This window comes from Miniopterus schreibersii (genome assembly GCF_964146895.1).
Source record: "Miniopterus schreibersii genome assembly, chromosome: X".
Lineage (NCBI taxonomy): Eukaryota > Metazoa > Chordata > Mammalia > Chiroptera > Miniopteridae > Miniopterus > Miniopterus schreibersii.
Genome location: NC_138104.1, coordinates 26,461,435 through 26,475,925, shown reverse-complemented (window position 1 = coordinate 26,475,925; position 14,491 = coordinate 26,461,435). Strand labels below are relative to the sequence as shown.

Genomic DNA, 14,491 nt, shown 5'->3' with positions numbered 1-14,491 from the left:
TGAAAAATTAGCTACAAGGGATTGATTAATCACTGATGAAAATTTTAAATACTTTACTTTTTTTTTTTTGCTTAATTCATTAAGTTACTATGTAGTTTTTGTATTTTTGCCAAGAGCATCTTGTTAAATGTAGAAATTCTGTAAAATCTATTTTAGAGTGATAATAGCCTAAATTACATTAAAATAATATCATTACCAAGCAGAATTTATATTCAGTGTCAAGTCATCTTCAGTAGAACTCAATGTGGTGCCAGCCTTTCTGCCTTCTTGCATTCCAAAATAGTTAGCCCCACAATAGCCAGTCCTTAAAAACCTCACCAAGTGAATAAAAAATGGCAGTCTTTATGCCTAAACATTTCAACATCACCTTTATTCTTCACTAGAAAACAATGCTTCTCCACTGTACACGTTAGAAAGGGAAATGGGGACAACATGGAACATAGGAGATCCACTTTACTTGAGACTCACTAGATGACACTTGCTTATTGTGTAAAGAAGCAACTATTTGTATGTGGGTGAGAATGAGACCCAGAGAGCATGGTGGGGAGAGTGATGCATCTCAAAGTTGTGTACTCCTAGTGACCCCAGAGAGTCTATTTTGATGACTTGACAGGTCAATTGAATCAACTTGCTGTGTCAATTTAGCCAAACAGGTGGTAGAATATTTTACACCTCATTGAGTCAGCTACTTGTTTGGCTGAATTGATTGAAATTGATTGGTTGTTTTGTTGTATCATAACAGGTCTGAACATCCTTCTTGACCAAAGGGTGTGAGGCTAATATAAACTGTATTTCCTACCTCAAAACTTCAATAGTTGAGAACTATAACACACTGCATAAAAGATTAGAGGAGGTTACCCTGGCTGGGTGGCTCAGTTGGTTGGAGTGTCATCCCATACACCAAAAGGTTCTGGGTTTGATCCCCAGTCAGGTCACATACCTAGGTTATGGGTTCAATCTCTGGTTGGAGGTGACCAATGATGTTTCTCTCTCCCATCAATGTTTTTCTCTTTCCCCTTCCTCTCTTTCTAAAAAAAAAATCAATAAACTAAAATAAAAAACATATCCTCAGGTGAGGATTAAAAAAAAAGATGATAGGAGGCTTTCACCTACTATACCTTGACATTTAAATAATTTAACATAGAAACACCCAAGAAGATGTCATCAAAATGGGCAGAGATTTTATGTTCCATAGCGATAATTTTAATATTTTTGATATTGCTCAACAATCAGACTGAGCAGGAACTTGAATCCTGTATACTCAATGGTGGACAGGGAGACTCCTTTTACAAGTAAGCCATTGAGACAACTATGCAATTTTTAGATGCAACCACTGGAGGGTGTTTGACTTTAATCCTTCCTTCCTGAATGGAGAAATTCATGCTCTCTGAATTCCGATTTGCGAGTATAACCTGCAGAAGTTCTTAAAGAGGCCCTTTGACAATTTTTCTTTTCCATCAACATTTCAGAGCTGGCTGAGCAGTCACCATGTCACGATTAACGAGTTTTTCCTTGGCATTTTTAGCATGCATTCAGGAAGTTGATGAAGTATATGAATAATATACTTGATTTACACATGAATGACAGAGTAGAACATTTTGGACTTGGTGTATGTATGTTATTAAAGAAGCTTCTGTGGTCTGTATTTGCAGCCATTGGTACAGATTTAACAGGTTATGCTATATAAATATAGACACATTCCTGTGGGGGGAAAAAAAACTAGTTACAATATTATAAGCTATGTTTGTCCCTCACATCTCATTTAAAACATGTTGACCCAAGACTACTCCTTCCTCCAAAAACTAGCAATGAGGCCTTTGAGGATTGTAAAAGCAGACTTTATAATATTCTTGACCTACAACAATAATTTTCTATGAATCAAATTAGTGAAGTCTGTGACATAAAACCTTTCATATTTAATGCCTTCAGTTTCTTTTGCACCACTCTCTTAGTATTCCAATTCGAAATCATTAACACCCAAAATCATTAACCTTCCAATGCATACAGTTTTAAAAGCACATGAATGGGGAATGGGTCTCCCTCCACCTCTCTCTCTTTCAACTCTCTCTCTCTCTCTCTCTCTCTCTCTCTCTCTCTCTCTCTCTCTAACTCTCTCCCTTCCTCCCTCCCTCCCTCTCTCCCTCCCTCTTCTAAGAGTTCTCAAAAAGCTTCAGTACAATCATGGCACTTTCCAAGGTGAGATGGAAATATCTGTACCCTTCTCACATGGCCTACTAGGGAAGTGTCCTTTGGTCATCATGAACCAGCAGAGATGGAGAGATTTGACATAAATGTTTTCTCTTAATGCTAAAACTAAGTCTTTAGATCTGGACATTATTTTCCTGGCAGTAATCATCCTTTCCATTCTTGGGCCTGTGGCCAGGATCTTTCTTATATTTTCTCAGGTTTGGTGCCTGAATGTGGCAAGAATTCTTACTTTCCAGTAAAAGTTTGGTCTGTCTCTTCCCAGGCTAGAAACATCTGTCCTGAGAATAGCAAAAGCAACTTTGTTGCCAACAGGCGTCTGAATGTCAGAAATGACAGGCAACCAAAAGAAAGCTAGATTAAAAAACAAAACAAAACAAAACAAAAAAAAGAACACCCTACTCAAAACTGCCTAGAGACACAAACTTGAGAAGTAGAGATTTTTTCACCCCTGCAGCTGCTGGGTTTTGTGGTGTAAAGTATTCTACACAGAGCACATTGTGTTCATGGGGCCTAGTGGATCCTTGAGGAATGAACAGATGTGCTCTGAAGCTGACATGTGACCTACAGAACCCAGCTGTGCAACTGAGATCCTGAGATTGGGGACATTTTTGGATGAGTACCATTTAGGCTCTTGAGCCCATCTTATCTCAGTGTTTCTGCAGAGATTTAAAAACATGAAAATATAAAAGTTTACTAAATGGGCTGAAGGCCACTGATCAGATGCAGAAAATAGCATTCTAAGACTGAGAGTAAAATCAACCCAAAACTATAGCTTTTGTTTGCCTTTAAGAAAAACAAATGAAGTGCTTAAATGTACATATGCAATATTTTAACAATTATAAATTGAGCCAGTTCTGGCTGAATATTTTGGAAAATCTAAAGATGTCCAAGTGGATATTGAATAGGAAAAAAAAAAAAATTCTTCAAAGGTTTTAACCTCAATTTCCCCTTTTATTCATAGGAAGACTGTGGGGAGTTATATGTGAGTTATTCATGAATTATTGCATCTGAGAAAGATACTAGTGAAATAAAATATTCATATGGCTGGTCAGCTATGTCTGTTGAAATTATATTTATGAATTTGGTATCTCAAGTATCAAATTGTCTTTCCATTTGTTTTCATGTTCAATTTTTCTGAGAGTTTCTCTCACTCAAGAATATTAGGATTCCTTTAGTAATTTAAGGAAATATATATAATGTATGATTACATTCTTGAATTTGCTAGACTTTCCTCACTACTCTAATTTTTAGTTCTTTAATGCTTAGCACTAGCCATGTGCTTGTGCTGACAATTAAATGACAAATGACTGGAGAATACATCTGGTGTCAGATGATCCCCAGTCACTTCTGAAGTGAGGCATGCAAAAAAATTTTTTTGTACATGGATCTGTAGTACTCATTGCCAATAGTTCCTCTAATAGCTGGACATATTGGACACCATTCAAGTAAATTGTCCTCAGGGAGTAATAAAATCTTTTTCCAGGCAATCTGACGTCTGTGACCTAAAAACTGTGAGGCAAAGGTGACATGTACAATCATGGAAATTTAACACATTGTGTGCAATTTACTCACATGGAGTAAAATTAGACATGTCCACCATTCCCTTTATGTTAGAGTCAAGAGAGAGGAAACTGTACTCTAACTGTACACAGGAATGCCCTGAGGTAAATGGACTAAAGCATCTCATCAAAGTTTAAGGTAAAGGAAGAATCCATTATTTGGAATGGATTTGGAATTTCAATCAGGAAACCTATTGTTAGATAGCACAAAGAACAGGCACATTTTAAAAAAAAAAAAAGGGGGTAGGAGACCAGGATAAAATTGTCTTAGCTACTGAAGGTACCACAAAAAAAAAAACTGTATAAGGAGCAAGTTGTCTTGTTCATATTTACTAAGATTGCACTAGTTGGAATTAGTATATCTACAACTTTCTAGGATATGAAGTTAATGGAGAAAAGGGAAGGGGAAGGACATTTTGTAAACTCTCCTTGCTACTCTCAACATTCTCTTTCTCTCAATATTCTCCAAATGTGTTCCATTATCTACCTTTACTCTTGGTGAGGAAGTCAAGAGGGAAGAGAAAGAATTTAGAGATGTGAACAACATTCCAGAGTATATTCTGTCCACTATCATACTCACCTGCCTACCCACAGGTTAAATGCAATAACAAAAGTAAAGAATTCACTTCCAGAAATGTAGCCTTCAAAGTCAAAACTGTAAATAAATATAGTTCCCTACAGTCACAAGGTCTCAGCAAGTGCATGTTAACTGTTGGTTAACCTATTAATCAGAAACAAAAATCCTGCCAAAAAAATTTATCCCAGCAAACTATCTGTGAATTATCAAGCCAAAGACTTGGTGAGGGAGAGGACATAGAAGGTTTTTGTAGAGTAAGTAATATCACACACTGTTTAGAAAGCCCCCCTCTATCCCCTCTCACCTAGCTAAGTAAAAATTTTGTAGCCTCAATCTCTATGGCAGACAACACAGACAGGATCTTACATCTGTCTAAGGTAGAACCATGACCCCAAAGGCTTAGCAACATCAGCCAAGATAAAGAGTCAAGAGTCAGGTTGTCAACCTGTAACTGTTTTGGTAGGTTAGTATTAAGCATCATTATTTAAAATGCAGATATTATTTTTAGTGAGACTACATTATAAAGTACTCACTGTAAGCCTCCAGTTAACCAGAGGTCTAATACTTTTTTCAAATATATAATGCTAAATCATGCATTTTTCTTTGATACATGGAAAACCTATATTATTTTTGCTGGTTTCTCCACACCAGTAATAGGAGGGGAGCCATCTCAGTCAGTGTCAGAAATTGTTTTGATTTAAGTCTTAGTATATTAATCCATAGGTTTTATAAGTATCATTGTTGATAGCTATCAATTAACTAATGTTCACCAAAAATTAATAGAGTGTTTTCTGTTTTGATGCATCCTGTCACACCCTAATGATTTGTCTGTTTAATTGATAGTGGATGTACAGAACTGCAGGTATAAGCATATTGAACTACTATTATATGAACCTGGCAAAGTAATAAATTATGCCTTTGTCTACAGGCTGAGTATATGTCTCTTAACTTGTTAAAATATGCTAATTGCCCCTAATAATTACCCTGAAATAAGTGGAAGTGTCAACATAAAATGTAATTCACACGTTGCTAATTGATTAGTTTGATAAATCAAATGGTTAGTAGGCAGTAGCAAGACCACATGGAAATTCATGAATATACAGTGTTTTTCTCCCTTGTCCTTCTGCCTACATCTGTAGCAGATTCAGAGCCTGAGATTTAGGAGTGTACTGCGTTCTTTTGGAAAAGTATATACATCTCATTAGAAAAATTTATTGGGCCTGCCATTATGTCTGCTTCAATTTTGGTGCTGTATTTCTTCCTTTAGTGTATTTTTTTTTGCTTTGTTAATAAGTGTCCTATTTTCAAGTCACTTTTATATATCTAATCTTACTTTTCTAAGTGCACTGGAATCTTATGCAACTAGCTCTGAAAGTGATTTTAAAATTAAATTTGCTTTTAATATGGTTTTAGGTAGTCACTTTCCTCATTTCTTACCAATACTGGTGCTACTGCCATGTCCTTTCTTCACTTCTTTAATAGATACACATCCCAAGGAGGGCCTAGTGACAGTGCATTTTCTTCTAGAATATTCTTCTAACTTTCTGTCAAAAGGAGCCATATAGAAAAAGGAAAAAGATTCTTTGCAGGTGCATTTATACTGTGAAAAATGAATTTACACCAACTTAAGAAGCCCTAGCAAAACTATGTTCAAGGCACCCTGGCCAGTTTAGTTCAGTGGTTAGGACATCAGCCCAAGGACTGAAGGATCTCCAGTTCGATTCTGGGTCAAGGACATGTACCTCAGTTGTGGTTCAGTCCCCAGCCCTGGTAGGGGCCCTGTGGGAGGCAACCGATAGATGTGTCTCTCACGTCTCAAGTCGATGTTTCTCCCTCTCTCTCTACCGCTCCTTCCTCCCTTCCACTTTCTCTAGTAATTAATGGAAAAATATCTTCCGAGTGAGGATTAAAAAACAAAACAAAACAAAACAAAACAAAACTATGTTCAAAGGGATTTTTTCTTTACCAAATTATGAAGATCACAAATAGGTTAAATGTAATTAGCTTTGTTTAATGTCTGATAATCTGATATGGTTTCACAGTCTTGTCTAGAGAAGCAGAAGGCTATCAGACACAATACCCTTTAGTTTATTTTGTCATTGAGTAAATTACTTTAAAATTTTTGAAGAAATAATGACCTTTAATTTAAGGGATACTTTATATTTTTTTGTAGGGAAAAAAAGGTTTTTAAGGAATTCCTGTTATTCAGCTAAATTTGCCTGAATAATTCAGGGCAAGATATAGCGAATATTTATATGTGCTGTGGATTTAGTAAATTTTTTTTTTTTTTTGCAAAATGTTTCTTTATTATCTCTTCATGATAATAAGCTTTTTAAAATGGTTTCTGAAGGTTTATAAAATGTCTCTAACAAAACCACATCCCTACCATGGGTAACACCATTGCCTGTCAGGGACTACACTAGCCATGGACAAGCAATACTTTAACTTGATACCTGTTTTTGCTTAGTTTATTTGGAACTTTTCCAAGCCTACACACCCTGATTGATCTCCAATTCAGGAACAGCAAACTTTCTTTGTAAAGATCCAGATAATAAATATTTTAGGCTCTGTGGGTTATATATGGCCTCTGTTGCATCATATTCTCATTTTTCTTCTTTTTACAACACTTTAAAACATGTTTAAAAATCAATCTTAGCTCACAGGCCATAAAAAGCAGGACATAATCCTAACGGATCAGGCACCAATTCAGTCATTGGTTGCAGACATGCAACCCCGAGGTAAGGGGGAGATTATTTTGGGCACTTGCTATGTAGAAGCCAGCAACAACTCCCCAGCTAAAGATTAGCAAGTGAAAAATATTAACTCTACCTCCTTGGCCTCTTGCTAATTTACTTTTATTTTTCCATGCTGACTAGGTCTTTGTTTTTGTTTTTTCATAAAGGTAAAGAGAAAGAAAGAAAGAAAGAAAGAAAGACTTAGAAAGGAAGGTAGTGAGGAAGGGGATAAAGGGAGATAGGCAACAGAGGAAAGGAGAGTAAAAGAGGGAAAGGAAGATAGAAAGAGTGAGAAAGAAAGCAAAGAGGGAGGTAAAAGAACAAGAAGGAGATGGGACAGAAAATGGAAAAAAAAAGAACGGGAGAGAGAATGAGGTAGAGAGGAGCAAAGAGAGGGGGGAGAAAAAGTAAAACATAGAGTGAAAAACAGAGGGAGAGCCAGAATATGGGAAGCTAGGGCACAGTCTCTCCTTTTCCTTAGAGCCAGGCAGATCTTAGAGTCACCTCCCCAGCTGCTTTCAAACATTGAGGTTGCTGCCCAGCTACTGATCACCATCCCAAGAAGTGAAATGTGGGCTTCACATCTGAAAACTTCCACTTGGTTTTTCACCAAGTGAAATGGAACATGAAATTCGGGGCCCAGCAAATGGCTCATGTTTTCTTTGGGACATTTAGGCTGTGTCTACCCAGGGAAAATTTTGAGGTACAAACTGACTCCAGTGCATATGATTAATGTATATATAGGTTAAACCAGGATAATTCAGACCTTTTTTCTTCCACAGGAGGTTTTCAGCCGAAATAATCTGGATGGTTGCCTCAACTCTCCACTAGGCTTTGCCAGGATAAGCACAGCGAGAGCAGTATGCAGGAGACAGGGACCACTCCCTCCCTCCAAGGTTCCCTTCAACACCCACACCCTGTGCAGCTGAGTATAGTGGGATCTGTCCTCACAGGCATTCATTCTGGGGGCAAAAGCAACTTCTGTCTAATGAGTCTCTAAGAAGCCCCCCCAAAACCTAAATGTTGCATTCTTCTTAGTTGTCAAATGGCAAAATATAATAGACAGGTGATGGGGTAACCATATTAATGGGGGGAAATTACACTCTGTTCTATTCCCCCTTTGAGAAAGAGAATAGCAAAACCAAAACCCATGAGTTCCCAATAAAATTAATTATTATGTATGTGGATATTTTCTCTAATTACTGTGAACACCTGGGTTGTATTTTTTCTTTAAGTAGATAGACATATGTATAGATACATCTTTTGTTTTTAAAAGCATGGTTAAAAAGTAAATTAAACTTCATCTCAACACATAGAAATAGTGCTTTTCATAGAGGCATGAAGATGTGCTTCATAGAGGTATAGTTTATGTTATAGAGGTTTGTACAGACAATTTTTAAAAATTAAGTGAAAAGCTGCAATTAATGAGGGAAGAATGCTATTCAGAATAACACTTTGGTAAATTATTTTGTAAAGAATTCTTCTATTAAAAAACCATTAACTCATAATTTACCTGGTAAAACTGCATTTTCATGAACTCCTGCACTTATACCATGATTCTGGGTTTGGGTTTTTTTGTTTGTTTGGAGGAAAGGTAAAAAGAATAACGGGAAAGATGCATGATAGTTTATTTTACTGTATCTTACAGATCCAACTTCTAATGATGAAGCTTCCCACATAACTTCTTTCTTTTTGGGAGCAGAAAGAAAGGAAGAAAATGAAGAGTCAGAGCTGTTGATACATTGGGATAATATTTTTCCACTCTAGTGAAACTTTCTACCTTTCCTTCCATTCTGTTTCACCAGTTCTCTAAATGATAATTACTGAGTGAGAACTTCCCTGTTGCTACTTGTGTAGTGCTTTTTGTTTTGTTCTGTTTTTTGGTTTTGGTTTTACTTTTCGCAAATTTCTTGCTGATTTTACCCTGAATACATAATCTCAATCTCTAAAATAAAATGTTTATAATTTTTAAGAGGTTCTTTCCCCACTTAAGAGTTGCTTTTTATCCCCTCAGAAACAGTCATTGTAACTACTGCATGAGAAAGTGCTAAAATGTATTAAGTAAAAACCAAAACAGCAGTAACAATGAATTGTAAAATGGACAATTCTATGTGTAGCTCTTAAAAAGTTCTTTGTTTATCTGTAGGGTGTGTAGAAAGTTTGCTCATTTTCACTTGTGAAAGTGTTCTTGCTGCCAAGTAGTGGAAATAAACCCTGGAAAAGATAGATCATCTGCAAAATATGCATCTGTAAAATAAGTTCCTCTTTTCAAATGGCTTGTACTGGGCTGTTTGGTGGCCCCATACTATGTACTGGACGTGACTCCTTGAAAGCAGTCTGTAACCTTGGACAGATTTGCAGTGACAAATGTTAGTATGCTTCTGTAAGCACTGCTTCTCCTAGAGGGCACTGTACATTAGACAAGGCCTTGTGCTCTGCTCAGTAAAGACAGCTCTCTGTTGCAGCACCTGTGTCCAAGTCTCCATTTGTTAACACATGTGTGTGTTTCCCTTTTTGGCAGATAAGACTTTGGGGAGGATGCTTGCAAAAGGATTATTCCATGGTATAAATAAATATCGAGTTATTTGAGTGGGGTTTTTTTTCTACCATGGAAAGGCCATAACATATTTACCTCACTCTCAGAATTGCCGCACAAACTAGGACAAAAACTTTCTTCTCAGTTGATAGACTCTTCCTCCATTATTGTTCATTCCACACCACCCCCCACCTTCAACTCTACCACTCTCTCTTCCTCTGAAAAAAGAGCAGCTGGTTCAAATTAAATTTATGGGCACATACACACACTACTTCCTTATCTCTGGGTTTTAAGGGTGAAATGGAGAACCTAAGGTTGCAAGTAACAGAAAGTATTCTGAGTAACAAGCTACGATTCTACAAGAGATTTTCCACCATGTCTATCACAATACCTTTGAAGTAGTTCATATACATAGACCCCCTTACTTGTTTCGCAGCTGAAAAATAGGGGAAAAAGCAAACTAAATCCATAAATACAGTGACTCTTCAGTCATTAAAAAGTTCCATTTCTCTTTTCATCAACTGATTGATTGCTTGTTTACTTAGAGTACAAGCCTGGAAGCCTGTCTTAAATTAAATGATCAAATAAATAAAAATAACTGAAATACACCTAAGCTCTGACGAAGTCAGATTTAATATTCGCCAACAAAACACTGTAAGTAATGAGGGGTGAGAAAATGAATATTTTAAACAGTTTTTATAATTCAGAGAGGAAGGGAGAGAGAGAAACATTGATGTGAGAAAGAAACATCAGTTGCCTCCCATAGGCTTCCCAACCAGGGATTGAACCCGCAACCTGGGTATGTGCCCTGATTGGGAGTCAAACCCACAACCTTTCGGTGTATAGGATGACACTCCAACCAACTGAGCCACTCTGGCCAGGGCTAAACAAGTGTGGTTTTTTGGGTTTTTTCATTTTTCTTTTTAAGGAAATGGGCTTTCTGAATGTGCAATACAACAAAATAAAATATGATGTACACTAGTGAAAGACTGGATCTTTACTATTCTAAAGTACAAACCTAATGCTTTAAAGACTGGAAATGTCTTTGTTTTACTCTTTCTCTCTTTCTGTGATTTGTAGCATATATTGAAGATCTCACAAGATGTGTTGAGCAAAGCAGAAGACTTATTATCGTGCTAACACCAGACTATATTCTCAGACGAGGATGGAGTATTTTCGAGTTGGAAAACAGACTCCATAACATGCTAGTCAGTGGAGAAATAAAAGTGATTTTGATTGAGTGTACAGAATTAAAAGGGAAGGTGAATTGCCAGGAAGTGGAATCACTAAAGCACAGCATCAAACTTCTGTCACTGATCAAGTGGAAGGGACCCAAAAGCAGTAAATTAAATTCTAAGTTTTGGAAGCACTTAGTATATGAAATGCCCATCAAGAAAAAAGAAGTGCTTTCTCAGTGCCATATTCTGGACTCTGCAGAACAAGGACTTTTTGGAGAACTCCAACCTATACCCTCTATTGCCATGACCAGTACCTCAGCCTCTCTGGTATCATCTCAAGCTGATCTCCCTGATTTCCACCATTCAGATCCGATGCAAATGAGGCACTGTTGCAGAGGTTATAAACACGAGATGCCAACCACCACCTTGCCCGTACCTTCCTTAGGTAACCACCACACTTATTGTAATCTGCCTCTGACTCTACACAATGGACAGCTACCCCTTAATAATTCCCTGAAAGATACCCAGGAAATTCATAGAAACAGTTCCCTGCTACCTTTATCATCCAAAGAGCTTAGTTTCACCAGTGATATTTGGTAGTGAAAAGTCTGACATACTCAGAAAAGCCATGTGAGCATTGAGAGTTTCTGCTATATTAAGCATAAAGTACACCTAACAACATCTAGGTGCTGAAAAAGTGTTTGAAGAAAAAGGCACAGAAATTGCTTTTGTACTTTATTTTTGTTGTTGTTTATGTTTCGAGAATACTGGGGGAAGAAAGACCTGATTTTGTAGTGTAGTATGCTATCCCAATGTACAATTTTAATTTCTCCCTGAAAAAATTAATCATATTGTTTTAGAGTAGGTTTTTGAAACCACTTGAACTACAAGCTTAGTAGATGAGCTACCTTCAACATATTTATGAATATTTCAGTATCTACATGGTATTTGAAACAGGGAAAATTTAAAGACTTTTACTGAATTTGAAAATTCTGAACTACCTTTAAGGGGAAAGGAGAACTTCTATAGAGTAACTGAAAAATCAGGAATTATCAAGAAAGAAGTGTTGAGGCACCCAAATTGGAAGATTGCTTGTGAAAAATGTGATGGAAGCAATTAGAACTTCTTCAACATAATGGACAATTTCTGTAGACTAAATCAATAGCTCATAATGATAGCTTTTAGTTTTATTAGGCAAGCACATATTCTGTAGGCAAACTGGTAGGTAGGTAAACAACATGCATTTCTTAAGCAACTGAATAGACAGGCTGTTAGTTCTTTTAGAATGATTTTGAAAAATCCTTATGGCTTTCTAGCCTATTTTAAAAGTTTTACAAATTTGAAAACACATTTTAAGGTGTGCATTTCATTGTTTGCTAAAAAATTCACATTTGGATTTTCCCCAAATAATCTCTCAACCTTCTATAGGCTTTATAAGAAGATGTGAGAATCTTCCTACTTTTCCAGCATCGTTGGAGTTTGAATTTAAATAAATATTGACTGCACATGTCAGCAGTACAAAAGAAATAAAACAACAATAATCACAGATGAAGTGCTAAATAATTCAAGTTTACTAGTGGTAGAGCAGCAATTGCAGTGATTCTTATCTGAAATGTAGTTGTGAAAGAGACTATTCTGTACATACACAATATCTGCTTGGCCATGTGTGCAAGGCTTCTGTAGAAGTATCTCTATTCCTGGTGCTTCAAAGAGTATATTTTGTAGATAATCTTCTCCATCCTCACGTTGTGACTGTGACTGTACTCTAGCAGAAAATCCCTGTGAGTAATCTAAAATATTATGAATTTGCTGTAAGGAATGTTCCCCTATTTTCATATTTATTGTGGATTACTACTTTATATTCTTTCCAATTAATCCATTTTGGTGTGTTCTTCACCAAGATGCCCATGAGGGTCAATTGTTAATCAAGGTTGATTCTAGCATTTTGCAAATATTTCTTAAATCATGTTTTATAAAAATATAAGCAAGGACAAATGTACACAGTGTGTAAAAATTAATTTGCCCAGCCATTGTAATTGTGAAACTCAAATGTATAAAAGAACATTAGATAATGTTTTGATTATTTTTTTCAACCTCTTTACATTATTGACTCCCTGTGGTCCATGGGTTTTGTTCAAAGTATTTGCTTCTCTGTTGCTTTACTATATCAAGCTGTTCAAGAAATACATTATGCACCAAAGGTATGTGAAATCTTAACAGTGATACATGTTCATTTCACAGTGAGACAATTAGTTATTCCTTTGAAAAGTCCTATTCAACACATACAGGTGTTTCATAGATGTATTTTTTTCTACTGAGAAAGGTGATTTTGTTTCTGTAAAAACTATAGGTTTTTCAAAATAGGAATTTATCAATACTTAACTGTTTCCCAAGTGTTATAAAGTTGTATTTGCTCTCATTGTTCTTTAATGATATGTGTAATTACTAAGTTAATAACTTGCATGAAATGAGTAGTATATGTTTAGTGACCAATTGTACTTTTTATTATTTTGTTTTACAAAGAAGTCTAGATAAATTCAAATAGAATGTTGAGTGGTATTTTTAAACTAATAGTTCTGTATTGAGCATGCCAGTTCTGAAAATATAACATGGGTCTCTCTGCTTCCTTTATTTACAATGATTAAACGTGGGTAGCAATTTGAGTTGGCTGGCCACAATGTGTCCTTTCACGACTACTAGGTACTCAAAAACAGAGCATTCACACTTGTGCTGGTGAACTTGACAAGAAACCTTTTCTACCATTTTCAGGAACTGGTGTGTACACTATCTATAAAAGTTTATTTCTAGATGGCAATTCAAAATTTGATTTTCATCTGAGATTTTTAAAAAATATATCACATAATGGTACAATAAGTATTTAGTCTAGAACATGATATATTCTACCAGTTTCTTTTACAGTGAGAACAATTTTTTCTTCTCAATTTTTCAATTAAATGGATTTTGGCATTTTAGAAAAATACTGGTGCAACTAGTTCCTATACATTCATAACAAATTTATTTAGCTCATCCACAAACAGTATACATACTTTAAAAGTTAGGCTATTTTAAGGTAAAATTTTCTAAAAATATCTGAATTTATGAGAAAAATGAGAAAAACACAAAAACAATGCTCATGGACATGGACAATGTGTACATGGTTTTAATTTGGCAAAATATGAAATCTGGAAGGCTTGGTAATCTGTGGGCTCCAAACTAACTATTGAGACTCAAAGGTAGCTATGTAGTTCCTAAATAGAAGAAGATATCTCTCCTCACCCACTCTAAGCCTTAATTCAATTATATCCAAATCTGTTTGGCTTTCAATTACTTTAACTTAACAAATGGGTACAAAGGCACTTGAGGGATTCTTGTAATGCTTGAACCCAAGGTAGCGTCATGTAAAAAGACAATATTTTATTTGAAGATTGGTGAATAGCACTGCGGGGCTTAAAAGCAGGAACCAGGTGGCAATGAGAGGAGAAACAGTTAAGTTGTGAAAGAAACAGTTAAGTTTCAAAAGGACATGCAAATAAGCAGCATCTTATAAATTACTTCTGTAACAAGTGGAAAATGGCAGGTGTGAGAAAGAATGAAATTCTGCCAAGAGAAGGAAAGGGACTCCCCAACACACTTGGTGACTAAAGGCCTTACAAGAGTATGGAACCACCAGTTTCAAGCATTTACTGCCCTTTGGTACT

At 36.1% G+C, this 14,491-nt stretch overlaps 1 protein-coding gene across 1 annotated transcript in view; it reads left to right on the top strand.

Moving 5' to 3' along the window:
• IL1RAPL2 (interleukin 1 receptor accessory protein like 2) overlaps window positions 1–13,449 on the top strand; it is a 427,562-nt gene extending 414,113 nt beyond the window's left edge. Inside the window, exon 9 of the mRNA XM_081125734.1 lies at window positions 10,696–13,449. Within this exon, the coding sequence (XP_080981860.1) occupies window positions 10,696–11,393 (698 nt within the window). The 3' untranslated portion in view covers window positions 11,394–13,449. The remainder of the gene's footprint in view (window positions 1–10,695) is intronic.
• The last annotated feature ends 1,042 nt before the right edge of the window (window positions 13,450–14,491 follow it).